Source organism: Rhinolophus sinicus, linkage group LG05, assembly GCF_036562045.2.
Source record: "Rhinolophus sinicus isolate RSC01 linkage group LG05, ASM3656204v1, whole genome shotgun sequence".
Classification (NCBI taxonomy): domain Eukaryota; kingdom Metazoa; phylum Chordata; class Mammalia; order Chiroptera; family Rhinolophidae; genus Rhinolophus; species Rhinolophus sinicus.
In genome coordinates, this window is record NC_133755.1 from 151,143,976 (window position 1) to 151,158,215 (window position 14,240).

A 14,240-nucleotide genomic window follows, 5' to 3' on the forward strand; every position below is an offset into this window, starting at 1 on the left:
GTCTGTAGTTTAATATATTTTTAATTACATGTGGCTAATATATTTTCTTTTTAAATAAATTTCTAAATGAGATGATGGGAGTTTATTTTTGAGAACATGCCGCTAATCAGAGAAAGCTGTGAAATGGCATATTAGTAGGAGAGCACTGACTATGAGAGCAAGATCTCAACCAAATTAGAGCATAGCCTCATTTATCCATTCATTCCTTCAAGAAATATTGATTGTGTACGTAAACATGTATCATGCATAGACCCTGGAAGTATGATATGTAACAAACCTTAGACAAATCCCTACTTTCACGAAGCTGTCACTCTATGCTAATGAAAGTCTCTTCTCATCATTGGGTGCCTTTTTTGTATTGTGTTCCACTGGATATCAGCAAGCAACAGAAGAGACCACTGCAGAGACAAAGAAAGGAACTGGCTCAAGGCCCTGGCATTGGTTGCTGCTGTTAAATTTCCTTTAGTAAAGCAAAAAGCTTCAGAGGAAAACAGTTCATTCAGCTACTAAAAATGCTTTCTTTAGCATTATCACCTTGTTTATTTCTTCAGTCAGCTAACTCTGGATTGGGATATTAGTAGGGGGGGAAATGAGGTATGCATGTGTCCCTACAGGTATGCACAATTTTAATGTAAAAAAGCCAAGAGATTCCAGAATCAGCCCTTTAATATTCCTTTATGGGAAGGTAGAGTTAAGAGGCTCAGAATCATCATGAGCCATTACTGCCTCATTTTTCTGCCCTTGGGAAAGATCTCAATAGTGTACTTTCCCTATCTTCTGGCTTTTACATTATCTCCCCAAAAGAGTGATTACTTCTTAATTTTAGCATTTGATTTGGTTTGATTTGTTTTCTTTACTCTTCTACATTTTCAAACTTTTCTGGTATGAACAGGTATCATGCCCATAATAAAGCAAAGAATAATAAATTATATTGCAAAAAATAGTCCAGTTAGAGAGATGATGAAAGCCTAAAATGATTCGACAAGAACAGAGCTCAAGAAGAGAAGGTGAATTTGAGAGGGAGAGATTTAAGAAATAGAATTGACAGGGCTTGGTTACAATAGTGAGAGAAGATTGACTAATAAGCACTTGTTTTATGTAATTGTGACCTCTTTTAAAGAAGATAAATGCAGCATAACAAAATGAAGGTGTTTTTTTTTTTTATTTCTATTCACAGCAATCAAATGTTAAATATATCTCATTATGTACAACTACTCATCTGTTCAAGATGATTTGCCAAGTGTTTTTTTGTTTGTTTTCAGTCCGCAATATAAATGAGCGAACATTTGGGGTCATTAGAAACGCTTAGGTGAAGTAAGGGGAGTTTATTTTCTTGTATAACCTTTTGTTCTCAGTTTACCTTAATTTAGTGATAACAAAACACTATTACAAGAATGTCTTACCATGGTAGCTATTGACTTGAAGAACAAAAGAAAAGGCCTAAAAGATAAAAGCCCTTAAAACAGAATGTTCCAAGAGCATGAACTATATGCCACATTCATCAGACTGGCAGTCATTCTCTCCTAGAAAAGGTGTTAAAAATGTATTTCCATGCTTTGAAGGAAGGATTTTACAGTGCGCTTCCAGGACTCACCTCTCATGTCCAGTCATAGGATCAGAATGTCCCAGTCATGTTGATAGCCTCCAGAGAAACAAATTCTCGTGAGTACTCTAGTCAAAACAAAAGATGCAGCTGATTGGAAAATTAGTGAAGTATTAAACTATACTCTGCTGTCTGTTAAATGAGTTAGATATCGCTATTTTCTAGCATTTTTTTTCTGAAATAACTATGTTTGGCTATATGCATAATGGGTCTGTGTGGAAAAGGGGGAAATGAATAAAACAATTTATCCCATTTTGTTATTTCCATATGTGAAACCCAGTCCCTCATGAGATGTCCCCAAAAAGTGCTGCTGTTCATCAAAACATGTACCCTACATCTGAGTGAGTTTAATTATCGTGGGGACAGTGAAATGAGGACATTCAAGTCAATTTAAAATAGAAAAATTTAGAAGATTAAGGAGCAACATATCTCAGGCGGCTTAGTACTCATTTTTGATGTATCTTTGCTCTCCTATAAGGAATAAGTTTTGGAAGTGGGCAGTAAGGTTCATCTCTAGTGTGTTTTTTGATAAGCCCGTATATCAGAACGAGATCAGCACATCCTTTGGGATACAGAAATCAGCTCTTTGCATAGCCCTTCCTAAGTAAAGAGCTGATCTGTATGCTATCTAGATTACTGCATATTAATTTCAGCCTCATACAGAAATCTTGGCGGAGAGAGAAATTGTTTTATTAGGAGCATTATCTGACTCAACTTTGCAAAGAGCCGCCTACTGTTTTACCAGGAAAATAAAAGGTTTAAAATCTGAGGATAGAAAATAAAATGTATTTACTGAATATAATTCCTTTCTGTGAGCCTCCAGTTTTGCTTGATTTGTGGTTTTGTTTTGTTTTTTTAACAAGTAAACATAAAAAGATAGTTAAGCGAAGTGATGGGGAGTATATTCATCTATGATTTTTTTCTAGCTATCCTTTCTTCTAGGCCATATGTCATTTATTAGCCAATGAAAGTCTAAGAACTTGGCTGCTTGGTTCAATGAATAACAGCCTAGTTGAAATATTTTGTTAGAATATTGGATGTTTATCTCAAAAGCTGAATGTGTTATATACCTTACATGTTTAGTCCTCATGTCATTATATAATTGTATTAGAGGATATTTCATTATTTCTGTGTTGTATGTTGTGTTGTATTGTATGTGTCATTTCATTTGTGTTGTATGTTGACACATATTATCTCAATCCTAATGAAAGACCCTGTTAGATAGCTAAGCCTCAGCAAGGGGCCCCTCCAGACTGTTAAATTGATTTGTCCAACATCACAGAGCAAAGCAGTATAAAGCTTTAGTTCCTGTATTACCCTACTGTTATTTTCCTCCCCAGACATTTCCTTATCATTGTCCAACGTCAAATTGTATAGATGTTCAAGATAGCGAAGGAAATAGACATGTGATAGAGAAAGGTGACTGTGCCTAGAGAGAAAGGGGGAAAAGGGGTCCTAATAAATATTTACATGTGAGCAGACCACACGTAGTAGAGCCCAAGACCTTTGTCCTTTATGTTCTGGTAAAGTAAAATTCTTAAGAACTGGTAAGTACAGAGTGACACATCAATTAATTACGGTGATACATCAATTGGAAAACATTTTGAGTTACTGAATTTCAGTGAATTATGATAAACTGCGTCTCTTCCACATCTTTGACTCAGGAATATGGAATCGAAAACATCAAATATGTTAACTAATGTGTCTGCTATTACTCATCATATGGTAACTAGATATTGTCATCATCGCATTTTCTGTCTCAGGAAATGAAGCTCTTTTTTCAGTAATACGTGTAAAGGAAAATAATTACTTAGACCTAAACCAGTTCACATCTTGCCAAACCTTTATACTCAGAGTGTGAGCCAATTATAAAGGATTTATTTTTACAGATGTGCTTGCCCATCAGTCCAAAGGTACCATTGAAAACCAGAAACACTTAAAAAAAATGTGTCAACATATTTGGGTGACTGTATATCTTGACAGAAAATATTCAACATTTAATAGCCTATAGAATAATCTAGTTCGTCCTCAGGTCTAGAGCATGTCCCATAAATTTTCTCGGACATTAGTATTGAGGATATAAAACTGAGGAAAGGCCACAGGTCTCCATGTAAGAATTTTTAAGTGATTAGGAAAGAAAAATATAACAGGAGAATGTAGTTAACAATAATATAAAGGAAGTGCTTTCTATATCAGTTAATTAATTTCTCACAGCCCAACAGCATGAAATTAATATAATTCCTAACAAAGATAATTTTTCCAATGTTTCACCCTTTTTTGTTCTCATTCCTAGATTGAAAAAGAAAAAACAAGCCAAACAAAATGTAGAGACAGCCTTAGCTATAACTACAGGGACTCACACTGGAAAAGAAGAGACTAATACAGTCATTTTAGAACAAGACAAGTGCAACAATGCTGTGGAAGAAGAATGTATTACTGATGAAAAGAAAAAGAGGAAAAATAATCAGTTGAAGGAGATCAGACGTACAGAACTAAAGAGATATTATAGTATTGGTGAGTATTGGTGGCAATATTGTATAATTTTCATTTAAAAAATCTGTAGTAATTTTCAAGACTGTAATTTGTAACTGATCATAATAATAGTAAGTTTATTGAGCAGCTATTATGAGCCAATGGCCCTTGCTTTATATCCATAATCTTGTGTAAAGGGATGAAAATGAAATAATGTTGGCGTGTCTCGTTTGACTTTGTGTTCCCAGCATCTATCACAGTACCTAGCAGATAGTGTGTACTAATAAATATTTATTATATGAATGGTCACTCTTGTGGGAGAAACATTTTTCTTAATTTTTGTAGACATATCTATAACAATATTCATAGAAATGCCTGCACCTTTTGGCATCAGCTAGGCAACAGAAAACGGATGGAGACGTGGCTTAGCACTTGTCAGCAAAGGACAACTTGGGAGTTTTAGTGAAGGGGAATCTTAAAATGAGTCTAATGTTCTATAGTTTCTCAAAATAGCCATTGCATCTGAAACTGCATTAGCAAAAGTGGCATATTGAGCACGACGAAAGTGATACTCTTGCTTTACTTTGATCATACATCTCACACCTACTGTTCCTGTCACATGCAGGCCTGGAGTCATGAGTCAAAACTCAATTTGGCATATAGGTTAGATTATACTCAAGGTTGCTAGGCTAAGAGAGAGAAGACTGACGGATCTCTGAGAACATGCTGCAATACAGTATATGAATCATGGTCTTGTAGAAGAGACTTCCTCCAGAGGGCCCCAAACTTGGGTTCTGGTTAATGCCAAAGTTACCAGGAGATAGATTTCTGTCTCCATGTTTAATATATCTTTTTAACAGTGCTCGTGAAAGATAAAATGGGCTACCATTCGGGTGGTAATAAGTGTGGCTTTGCTGACTTTGCTCCAACAGAGGCAGACGAGGTATCTGTAGCAGAAAGCGTGTGATTTCTAGCAATCCAGAGGGCAATGAGATTATATCATATACTACGTAGCTTAATGGATGCTTTTAATCTCAAGCCATTCAGTATTTTATAAAAAGCTGTAACCGTCAACCTATTGAAAGACACTTCTGTGCAATTAATAAACTTCCTCTTAAAATTTAAAGTGTTGAGTATTATCTCTTATTTCCAAAAAGAGCAAGTGGATTAAGGAGAATTACATTTCACATCTTCTTTTACATATGAGATTTACACATCGGACATTTGAAAATGTGTGCTTTGTATAGTTGTGCAGTTTAAAATATTGTCCTTTTCCATCCTTACTTTCAATGCTGTTTCTTGAGAAGTATTTTAAAGTGGAAACATTTAGTTCTGTAGGGTTTCCCTAAAGGAGGCTGATAGTCCAATCTATTGAAGTTTCTTTTTAGAGGTGATGCTACACTAACTGTGGATGCTGCATTTGGATAGATTTTTAATGTGGTGCTTCTGTTGCATGTGTAACGCTCTGAGTCTGAAACAATGCCCTTCACTCTACTCTTTACCTAACTAACTCTCACTTCGCAAAATCAGTACAGGCATCATTTCTTCCAGGAAGCCCTCCTGTCTCTGTCCACGTTAGACTTCCCTTCTGCATTGTCATCATGGATTTATTATCTGCTTCTGTATTTATAGGCTGTTGTGACTTGGACCCTGTGTTATTAGCTGTGTGTAGTATCTATAGTGTTATAAGTGTTCTTCAAATGTGCACTGAGTGGATGAATTAATCCGAAGATGAATGAATACTCTTTTTATTTGTTTGAGTTTCATGAAAATTCTGGAAGAATATATATATATGACAGTACAGTAGTTGGGTCAGATTTATCCTGTGGTTTTATTATGCTATTATAGCTTTTCATCTTCTCTCAAGAATGGCGATGATGACAAATGGTTGGAGGCTTGGGGAATTTCCTTAGGAGAATCCAGTGCTTCGCTAAAACTACTAGGTGGGCCTTTGAATTCCAGGTCTCCTTATTCCTTTTCCCATCTGACTCTAGCTAACAATCCCATTTTGGCAGCTTTGCCAGGGCTGACCTCCACATTCCTGGATTCCTAGCCAAGATGTTCTGTACCACTAGGTGGAGCATGAGACCAAGTGAGGGGACTCCCCCAGTGCACTGCTTTCCGTGGCTCTATCTAGTGTGGGGAGAAATCACCAAAATGGAAGGATCTAGTCGGCTGCAGTAAGGATTTGGACTTTATCCTGTCGTCATTGAGGAACTCCATTAACTCTCTGTTTTAAGATGATAAATCTAGGGACAGTGGGTGAAAGTGAGCCCCTGGTGGGAGACATGGGAGCTGATGAGATAGGGCACCCTGAGGAGAGATTTTCCTCAGAGAAACAGCAGTATTTGGTGACTAATGTAGTGTGTGAGGGAGAAAAAGAACTGTCAAGAATTTTCAATCTAGAAAACTCAGGAAGGTGGAAAGAAGATAATGAATTTGTGTTAAGAGATGTTTTGGGGGCACCAAGTGGATTAGTATAGAGGAGCCTAGATGTCAGGGGAAAAGGCCCGGAAATTGCTACTTATTTGCTACTTACAGGTAAGAGGTAAATTCATAAGTGTAAAAGAAGTCATCTAGATAACATGCAGAGAGTCAAAACAAAAAGTTAATGGATGACAAATGATAATAAATTTAGAGAAAAACAAACCAGAACGCTCTATAACAGTATGTTGATAACTATTTTCTCTGGGTACAGAAATTGCAAGGGAGTTTGGTCTTCTTCATTTTCTTTTGCTTATTACACATTTTATCGTTAGTTTTAATATTAATCAGAAAATATAGAGAACTGAGTAATAGAATAAACCCAAGGGCTTTGTAAAAACAATGTTAAGACAAATGTAAAGTTCTATAATCAATATAAAAGAAAATAATTTCTGGAACTATCTATTTTGACATTTATAACTTTACCTATCTGATCTAAGGAAACATACTTTGACAAAGTAATGTTTTTGTGATTTATCTGTGTCCCGTGTAAGTCTTGGGTAATAATGCATTGCTATTTCCTGACACTTAGAAGCACACAACAGTTAAGAAATTATTGAAACATGGAATCACTAGAATTGCCTCATTGTAACAAAATGGTGCCTATCCTAAAAATATGTGACCATTGGTTATAAATCAGAGGTTCCCATGCCCCCCTCCTGGGGTTTGATTCACTTGCTAGACTGGCTTACAGAACTCAAAGAAACATATTACTTGCTAGATTACCAGTTTATTGTAAAAGGAACCGACATTTGGAACAGAGGCACAGGGCAGTCAAGTTCCGAAGAGCTTCTGGATCCTCTCCAGGTATGAACTGCCTCGTGTTCACCAACCTGGAAGTTCCCCAAACCCTATCCTCTTGGGTTTTTATAGAGGCTTTATAATAAAGTCATGATTGGTTAAATCATTGGCCATTGGGGATTGATTCACCCTCCAATTTCTGTCCCCTCCCTGGAGGTCAGGGGGTAGGACTGGAAGTTCCAACCCTTTAATTATATGGTTGGTTCCATTGGCAACCAGCTGCCATCCCTAGGTGTTTTGCAAAGATCACCTTATTAGCATAACAAAAGACTCTTTAATCATTCTCAGCACTAAGGAAATTTCCAGGGTTTGGGGAGCTGCGAGTCAGAAATTGTGGATGAAGACCAAATATACATGAGAAATATATTTTGGTCATCTAAATGACCAAATTTATTTATTCTGAATCACAGTATCACAATTTCCTATTATTCTTTGTTTCACATAACAAGTTCAGGCAACCAAAGTTATGTTACTTTGATAAATTACTTCCCAAACATAGAAGTAGGACAGGCCACAAACATATAATAGTATTGTTCTTCTATTCAGAAATAATGATCAAACAGAATATAAAAACTTGAGGGATTTGGGTATAAAATAAATTGAAATTATTAGGATGGAAATAATTAGGTTTGGGCTTTTTGGGACCATCAGGGAAATCGGAATAATATTTAAGTGATGTCATACCATGAAGACCTAGGTGGTGAACATGACAAACTGAGTGGGTCCCCCCCAAAATGTACAGAAATGTTGCAGAAGGAATGAAAGTGATGGGAGAAGATGACAGATAACAGAGGCTTGAATGAAGAGTTTAAGAATAAAAGTTTTTCTTAAGTGAAGACGTCAGAACAGTGGTAAGGGAAGCAGTAGTCAAACATAATATAAGAAGAATGCTTTCTTGAGCTGCAACTCATGACTTACTTTAGAACTCAAAAGAACTCACCATATTGAGGCCAAATGAAGGGGAAAACTCAGCACTAAGATAAACTGGCAAATGTTTATAGACATGGATAAATGGTGAAAAAAAAATCTTTACCTACAAAGGAGCAAAAAAGAGAGTCAGTCAGAGACTTCTCCACAGCAGTCAACACCAGAGGAATTAAATCTTTTTCAGAGTTTTGAAGTGAAAGTTGTTTTTTAGGCTCAAAGACATCAGGACATTCTCAGACATGCAAGATCTTAGGAAACATACCTTTAGTGTCATACCATTTTCTGAAACAAAGTTACTGAGAGGGAGAGATGTTCCTTTCTGAGACATGCCAAATCCAGGCCTCAAGAATGAAAATGTGATTTTATACAAGAATTGATGGTGAGTATTGCAACTAATTTAACATGAAATTAAAAATACATAATTGTAAATATGGTTATAAGCATGAACATAAAAAGGCATCATAATTCTTTTTTTCCAACTTTATTGAGATATAATTGATATAACACTGTGTAAGTTTAAGATTTACAGTATATTGATTTGATGCATACTTCTGCATGCATATTGCAAAATTATTACCACCTTGGCTTTAGCTAACACCTTAAGCAGCTCACATAATTACCATTTCTCTTTGTGGTGAGAACATCTAAGGTTAGTCTCTTAGCAACTTTCAAGTATATATTACAGTATTATTAACCATGATCACCATACTGTATACTAGATCCTCAGAACTTATTCATCTTATAAATGGAAGTTTGTACTCTTTGACAAACATCGCCCCATTTCTCCCATCCCTAGCCCCTGACACCCTGTCTGTGATGGCTCTGGTTTTCACTCAAGGGACCCTGCTCCCTTTTCTTCTCACAACTCCAGCACTCCCATCAACAAAGCATATTGTAATCGTTTCTTGTCATTGTTGGAACAAAAAGTACAGTCACTGAACCAATCAGCTGTGTCTTAAAAAACCTGTTATACTAGAAGCTTGAGCTCAGAGTCTAGTCCCATAATAATTATAGTTGTCTGCAGAAAGCAAATCTTACTCCCTAACCTGTAATGTTATATCACGGTTTTATTATGAAAAATATCACTGTAAGAGAAATGCCCAAATATAGTTTGGGCTGAGATTACACTAAATATATGGTCAGTGACTTTTCAGCTTAAGTGATTTTGAAAAATCAAATTAGAAGTCAACTGGGGAAGGTGCAAAGGAAAAACACTAATACATTGATGGTCGGAGAGTAATGTGGTCAAATCCTTTTGGGAGGCATTTTTGCCATTGTTATCAAGAGCCTTACCTTTTGCATACCCTTTGCCCCAACAATTCTGTTAGTAGAAATGCCCCCTAAGAGAACAGTCATGAGCATGATAGAAGATTAAACTACAGTGGCTATCATTGCATTGTTTAAAATAGTGGGAAAATACAAATGACGTAAAATGAAATACTATGTGCTATTTTTAAATGATGTAGAAAAACAAAGAAATTTTCACAAAATATTGTTACAGTAGACAAACAAGTTGGCAGTATGATTCCATTTTTGTTTTAAAAAAACAACTCACTGACATACATAAAAATAGGGGGTGGATTGCTGCTGGAAGTATATTCACCAGAGTGCAAACATTGGTTTTCTCTGGGTGGGGGTAATATGGATGTTTTGTATTTTCTTTTTTTGTTCAACTGTATGTTTAAATGACCATATATTGTTTTGTTTTGTGTAGAATTGGTCTTTATACTTTCTGTATTTTTTTCTAACATTAAAACTTACCCAGTTAGATCCTCGATCTATTTAGAAAAAGTAAAAAGCCATTTTGAATGAGCTCTGAGACTGAGAAAGAGGGTAAGAAAAGAGAAGCAACATCAGCCTGAGGAAGAACAGAAAGAACCTGTTTTGGATGAGTCTCTTATGGGCTAGATGCTTTATTTCATTGTTTAGTTTACTATTCGTCAAGGTCTACTGCAGGTGGTAGTAGCCTATATTACAAATGAAACACCTAGATGCTGAGTGACTCAGGAAGGCCCATTGCAGACCATCATGAGGCAGGGATTCAAGCCCAGCTCTCTGGCACCAAAGCCTGAGCGAAGCCACTATACATCATTCTGCTTCCCCAGAGTCAACTCTGAGAGAAAAATAAGGCAAACGTTAAACAAAATTTTAATGTCTTCTCCATGGCCCCAAGAACATTGTTGTTTCTTAGTAAGGAAGAAAAAGTTGACTATATATGGAGTTTCACTTTCCCTGAGCTATAATTCGAATGAACTAAGGTTACAATTTCTCTCTGGGCTTAACTACTTGACTTGGTCATATATGTAGTTACATTCAAAACACTCTTTGGTTTTATGACTAATATAAGTCAAAGTCTGACAGCACAACTGAAATAATCTGTTTCTTCAGACGCAGAGTGAGAAGGGTTCATTCATTTCACAAATCCTTGAGGGCCTACTCAGTGCTGAGGGTGGTACTGGGCTCTGAGGTAAAGCAATCCATGATAGATAAGTCCCCTGCCCTTCTTGCATTCTAGATTTTCCTTCAATGTGATTCATTTTAGTTACGGATTATATTGCCTGTGATGTGCTCAAAGGAAGGAAAAGAACATCTACTGTGTGACATTTTCCTTTGTGTCACAGATGATAAAACAATGGAGTTCATATTGAGTACAGAGTTAATTCTTTTCCATGTCCCCATCCTCTTCATGCTCAGGAGATGAAAATGCCTCGTGACACAGTTTAAAAAATTTTTATTGTAACAGTTTAGGATTATGGTATTCCAGAAACTTCCCTTAAAGTGTTAAATAATAATATTGAATATTCTAGTAGCACTCTTGACAGAGTCAGGCCATTAATTTGAGATGTATGCATCTTTGATAGAGAAGACGTTATTTCTGTAGAAGTACTGCGTGCTAACTAATTGCGCCACTGGAGCTCTGTCATTTCTTTAAGCAAATACAAGTTCTATATTTTCTTCAAAGACACTTCTGACTTTAGTTTTTACCAATAAATCTTGAATCCATCTGCACTGATTTGAGAGTGATCTAGATTTTTCTCCAAATCTTAGCCAGTGTTTACCCAACATCATTTAATAATGATCCTTAAGGTTTCCTGAACGCTTAGTTCTCACATTGTGGAGTGCTTGACCCAAAAACAATTGCCTTAGGTAATCCTGACAGTAACTCACTGTGGGCGTCCAGTTGACATCCCTATTTTACATACTGGGAAACTGTCTTTGATAAGTAACTTTTCATGTCCAAGGTCACTCAGAGGTAGGGGCAGACCAGGACTCTCATTCAGTCTGTCTGATGCCAAAGCCTCCCTTCTAACATGAAGTTACATGACATTTATGGGAAAAGCCAGGCTTTTCTTATTGGTTTATAAAGGGACTTTTATACTAAATTTCTTCAGTTCTGATTTTCAGTTATTTCACTACAAGCTTTTAATTGCTGTGTTTTCATAATCATGTATTTTAACTTCAGTACAGTGGTGCTACCCTCATTCTCTTAAAAATTTTTATTGGGTAGTCTTATATATTTATGTTTCTAGATAAACCTGGTTATCAATTTGGCATGTTTTCCTTCTCCAAATTAAAAAAAATTTGATTTGAATTGCATTTAATTTAAACATCAAGTTGAAGAGAAAGTGAAATATTTACAAAAATGAGATTTCCTATGTAGGAACATTATATGTATCTCACTTTATGCAATCTTACATTCATATACTTCAGTAAATCTTTAAAATTTTCTTTATATGTATCTTACCATTATCTTGTTATATTTATTCCTAGATATTTTCTAGTTTGATAACAGTGTGCCTGGGACTTTTTCTTGAAAACAGTGCTATTGTTAAGTGTAGAGTATTATATCTAGCCACCATGCTGAACAATGTGATGATTTCTGGATTTTTTATGATGTTGGTTCTTTAGACAGTTCATCTGTTAATAATCAAATTTTCATTTCTCTTCAGTGTTTAGAACTCTTATCTGTTACTTTGACTGGAGATTCTAAAACAAAGTTAAGTATAAACTGTGATAATAGGAATACTTGCATTTATATTGGTTTGTGTTTTACTTTTAATATTTGCTTTCGGTTTCTGATATAAGGACTCATCTCAGTTTTCACAGGTATGCTTTAGGATAGTTTAGAAGAGTGCTTAATATCTAAAGAGACCATTGATGAACAAGGAGACACCTGCAGTACATTCTGCACAGGTGTTGTCTTGCTGGCCTGTGAAAGGTGACCTCCAATGAATGGCTGGGACTCCCTCTTCATACTTGGGGTTTCCAAACGATCTCCATTATGTTTGTAGTGTTTCAGCTTTCCTCTCTCCACTACAAAGTTTATTTTTATGACCTTAAATACTTGTGGTTTAGCCTTGCATCATATTAGATTAGTCTCTGTTGTAATTTAGTGGAGTGGAAGATATTATGCCCAGAAGCCTTAAAAGCTTTCCTGGAATTGTTCTCAGGCACTTGTCTTCTGCAGAACAGGAATAAAAGGATTGGGGTGGAGCTTGAACAGTGCCTATGGGTGTCTCTCCCACTGCACACCCTGGAATCTTCTGCAAAGCTGTGGTGGGGGCCTCACTAGTGCCTTAGTTCAGGCTGCATTTCGGGAATTAATGAGCTACTGAGCCCCTGGAAGTGACATCATGAAGTCATTCAGTTTTCATTCTTAGAGAAAATTTCTTATGATAACCGTGTTTCCCAAAAAATAAGACCTAGCCAGACAATCAGCTCTAATGCATCTTTTGGAGCAAAAATTAATATAAGACCCAGTATTATATTATATTATATTATATTATATTATACCCAGTCTTATATTATAGTAAAATAAGACCGGTCTTATATTAATTTTTGCTCCAAAAGACGCATTAGAGCTGATTGTCCAGCTAGGTCTTATTTTTGGGGAAACACGGTATACACGTTTTAGGGTTCCCTTACTTTTTCAGGAGCATATTTCTAATGAATATCAAAGAGTAAGTAAAAGTTCTTCCTAGTGTTCAGGAAGTTCACTCCTATTCTTTGTTGTCTAACAGTTGCTTTTTTTTTTTTTAATTTTCTTTAAAAAAAAATACAAGGCCTGCTTAATTTCATCAAATGCTTTTGTAAGCATGTATCAAAGTGATCAGATATGCTTTTTCCCCTTTAAATAAAGCATCTATCATATTAGTGTTATATCACTCCTGCATTTCTGGGATGAATCCTTTCTGCTTATGGTATATAATTCTTTAACATGTTACTGTGTTCAAATGGTTATTTACTTATGTTGACTGCATTGTTATTTGTGATAATAGCATTTGTTAAACACATATTCTGCGCCAGGCCCTGAGATAAACACTGCGTCCATCATCTCATTTAATATTTTGAACAACATTATGAGATAGTTCTTCATTTTACAGATAAGGACACGGAGGCCCAAAGATTTCAAATAACTCACTTAACATCACACAGCTATGAGAATGTGTCAGGGCTGCTAGCTGAACCCAGCTCACTTGACCCCCAAATCAAAATATAATCAGAATGATGTTTGGTGACATAAAGCAGGTGGCACATGACCTGATTTTATGGTTACTGTCATCAAACTATCATAGCCAAATGCATCAGTTCTCAGCATATAGGATATGCCTGTCTTTGGAAACAGATTGTCTTGTTTATACATTAGGGTGCCCGTTCTTAGAAAGTTCTAAAGAGACCCAGACAATTTTTGCCTCTACAAATCCCCCTCATTTGGATGCCCAGGGTATCATCCCCCCCTCTTTAGAAAAGATGTTGAGGGCCTTGTGTTGCCAGCCTCGTGTAACCCATTCAGGTGGTCTTATGATAGATAGAGGTGTAAGGAGGGGAGAGAATTGATTGTTCGAGGGGAGTAAGGGGAAAAGCGGACACACACCCACACCGAATAAATGTAAGGCCAGTACAGATTAGGTCATGATACAATTTGAAAACCTATAATTTTCAAAGTTTGTGC

At 36.1% G+C, this 14,240-nt stretch overlaps 1 protein-coding gene across 5 annotated transcripts in view; it reads left to right on the forward strand.

Moving 5' to 3' along the window:
* The window catches only part of NCOA7 (nuclear receptor coactivator 7), a 118,492-nt gene that overhangs the window by 48,620 nt on the left and 55,632 nt on the right, over positions 1–14,240 (forward strand). For all 5 annotated transcript variants that reach the window (XM_019729481.2, XM_074333541.1, XM_019729480.2 and 2 more), the window contains one exon: positions 3,897–4,117. In XM_019729481.2, the coding sequence (XP_019585040.2) occupies positions 3,897–4,117 (221 nt within the window). The remainder of the gene's footprint in view (positions 1–3,896; positions 4,118–14,240) is intronic.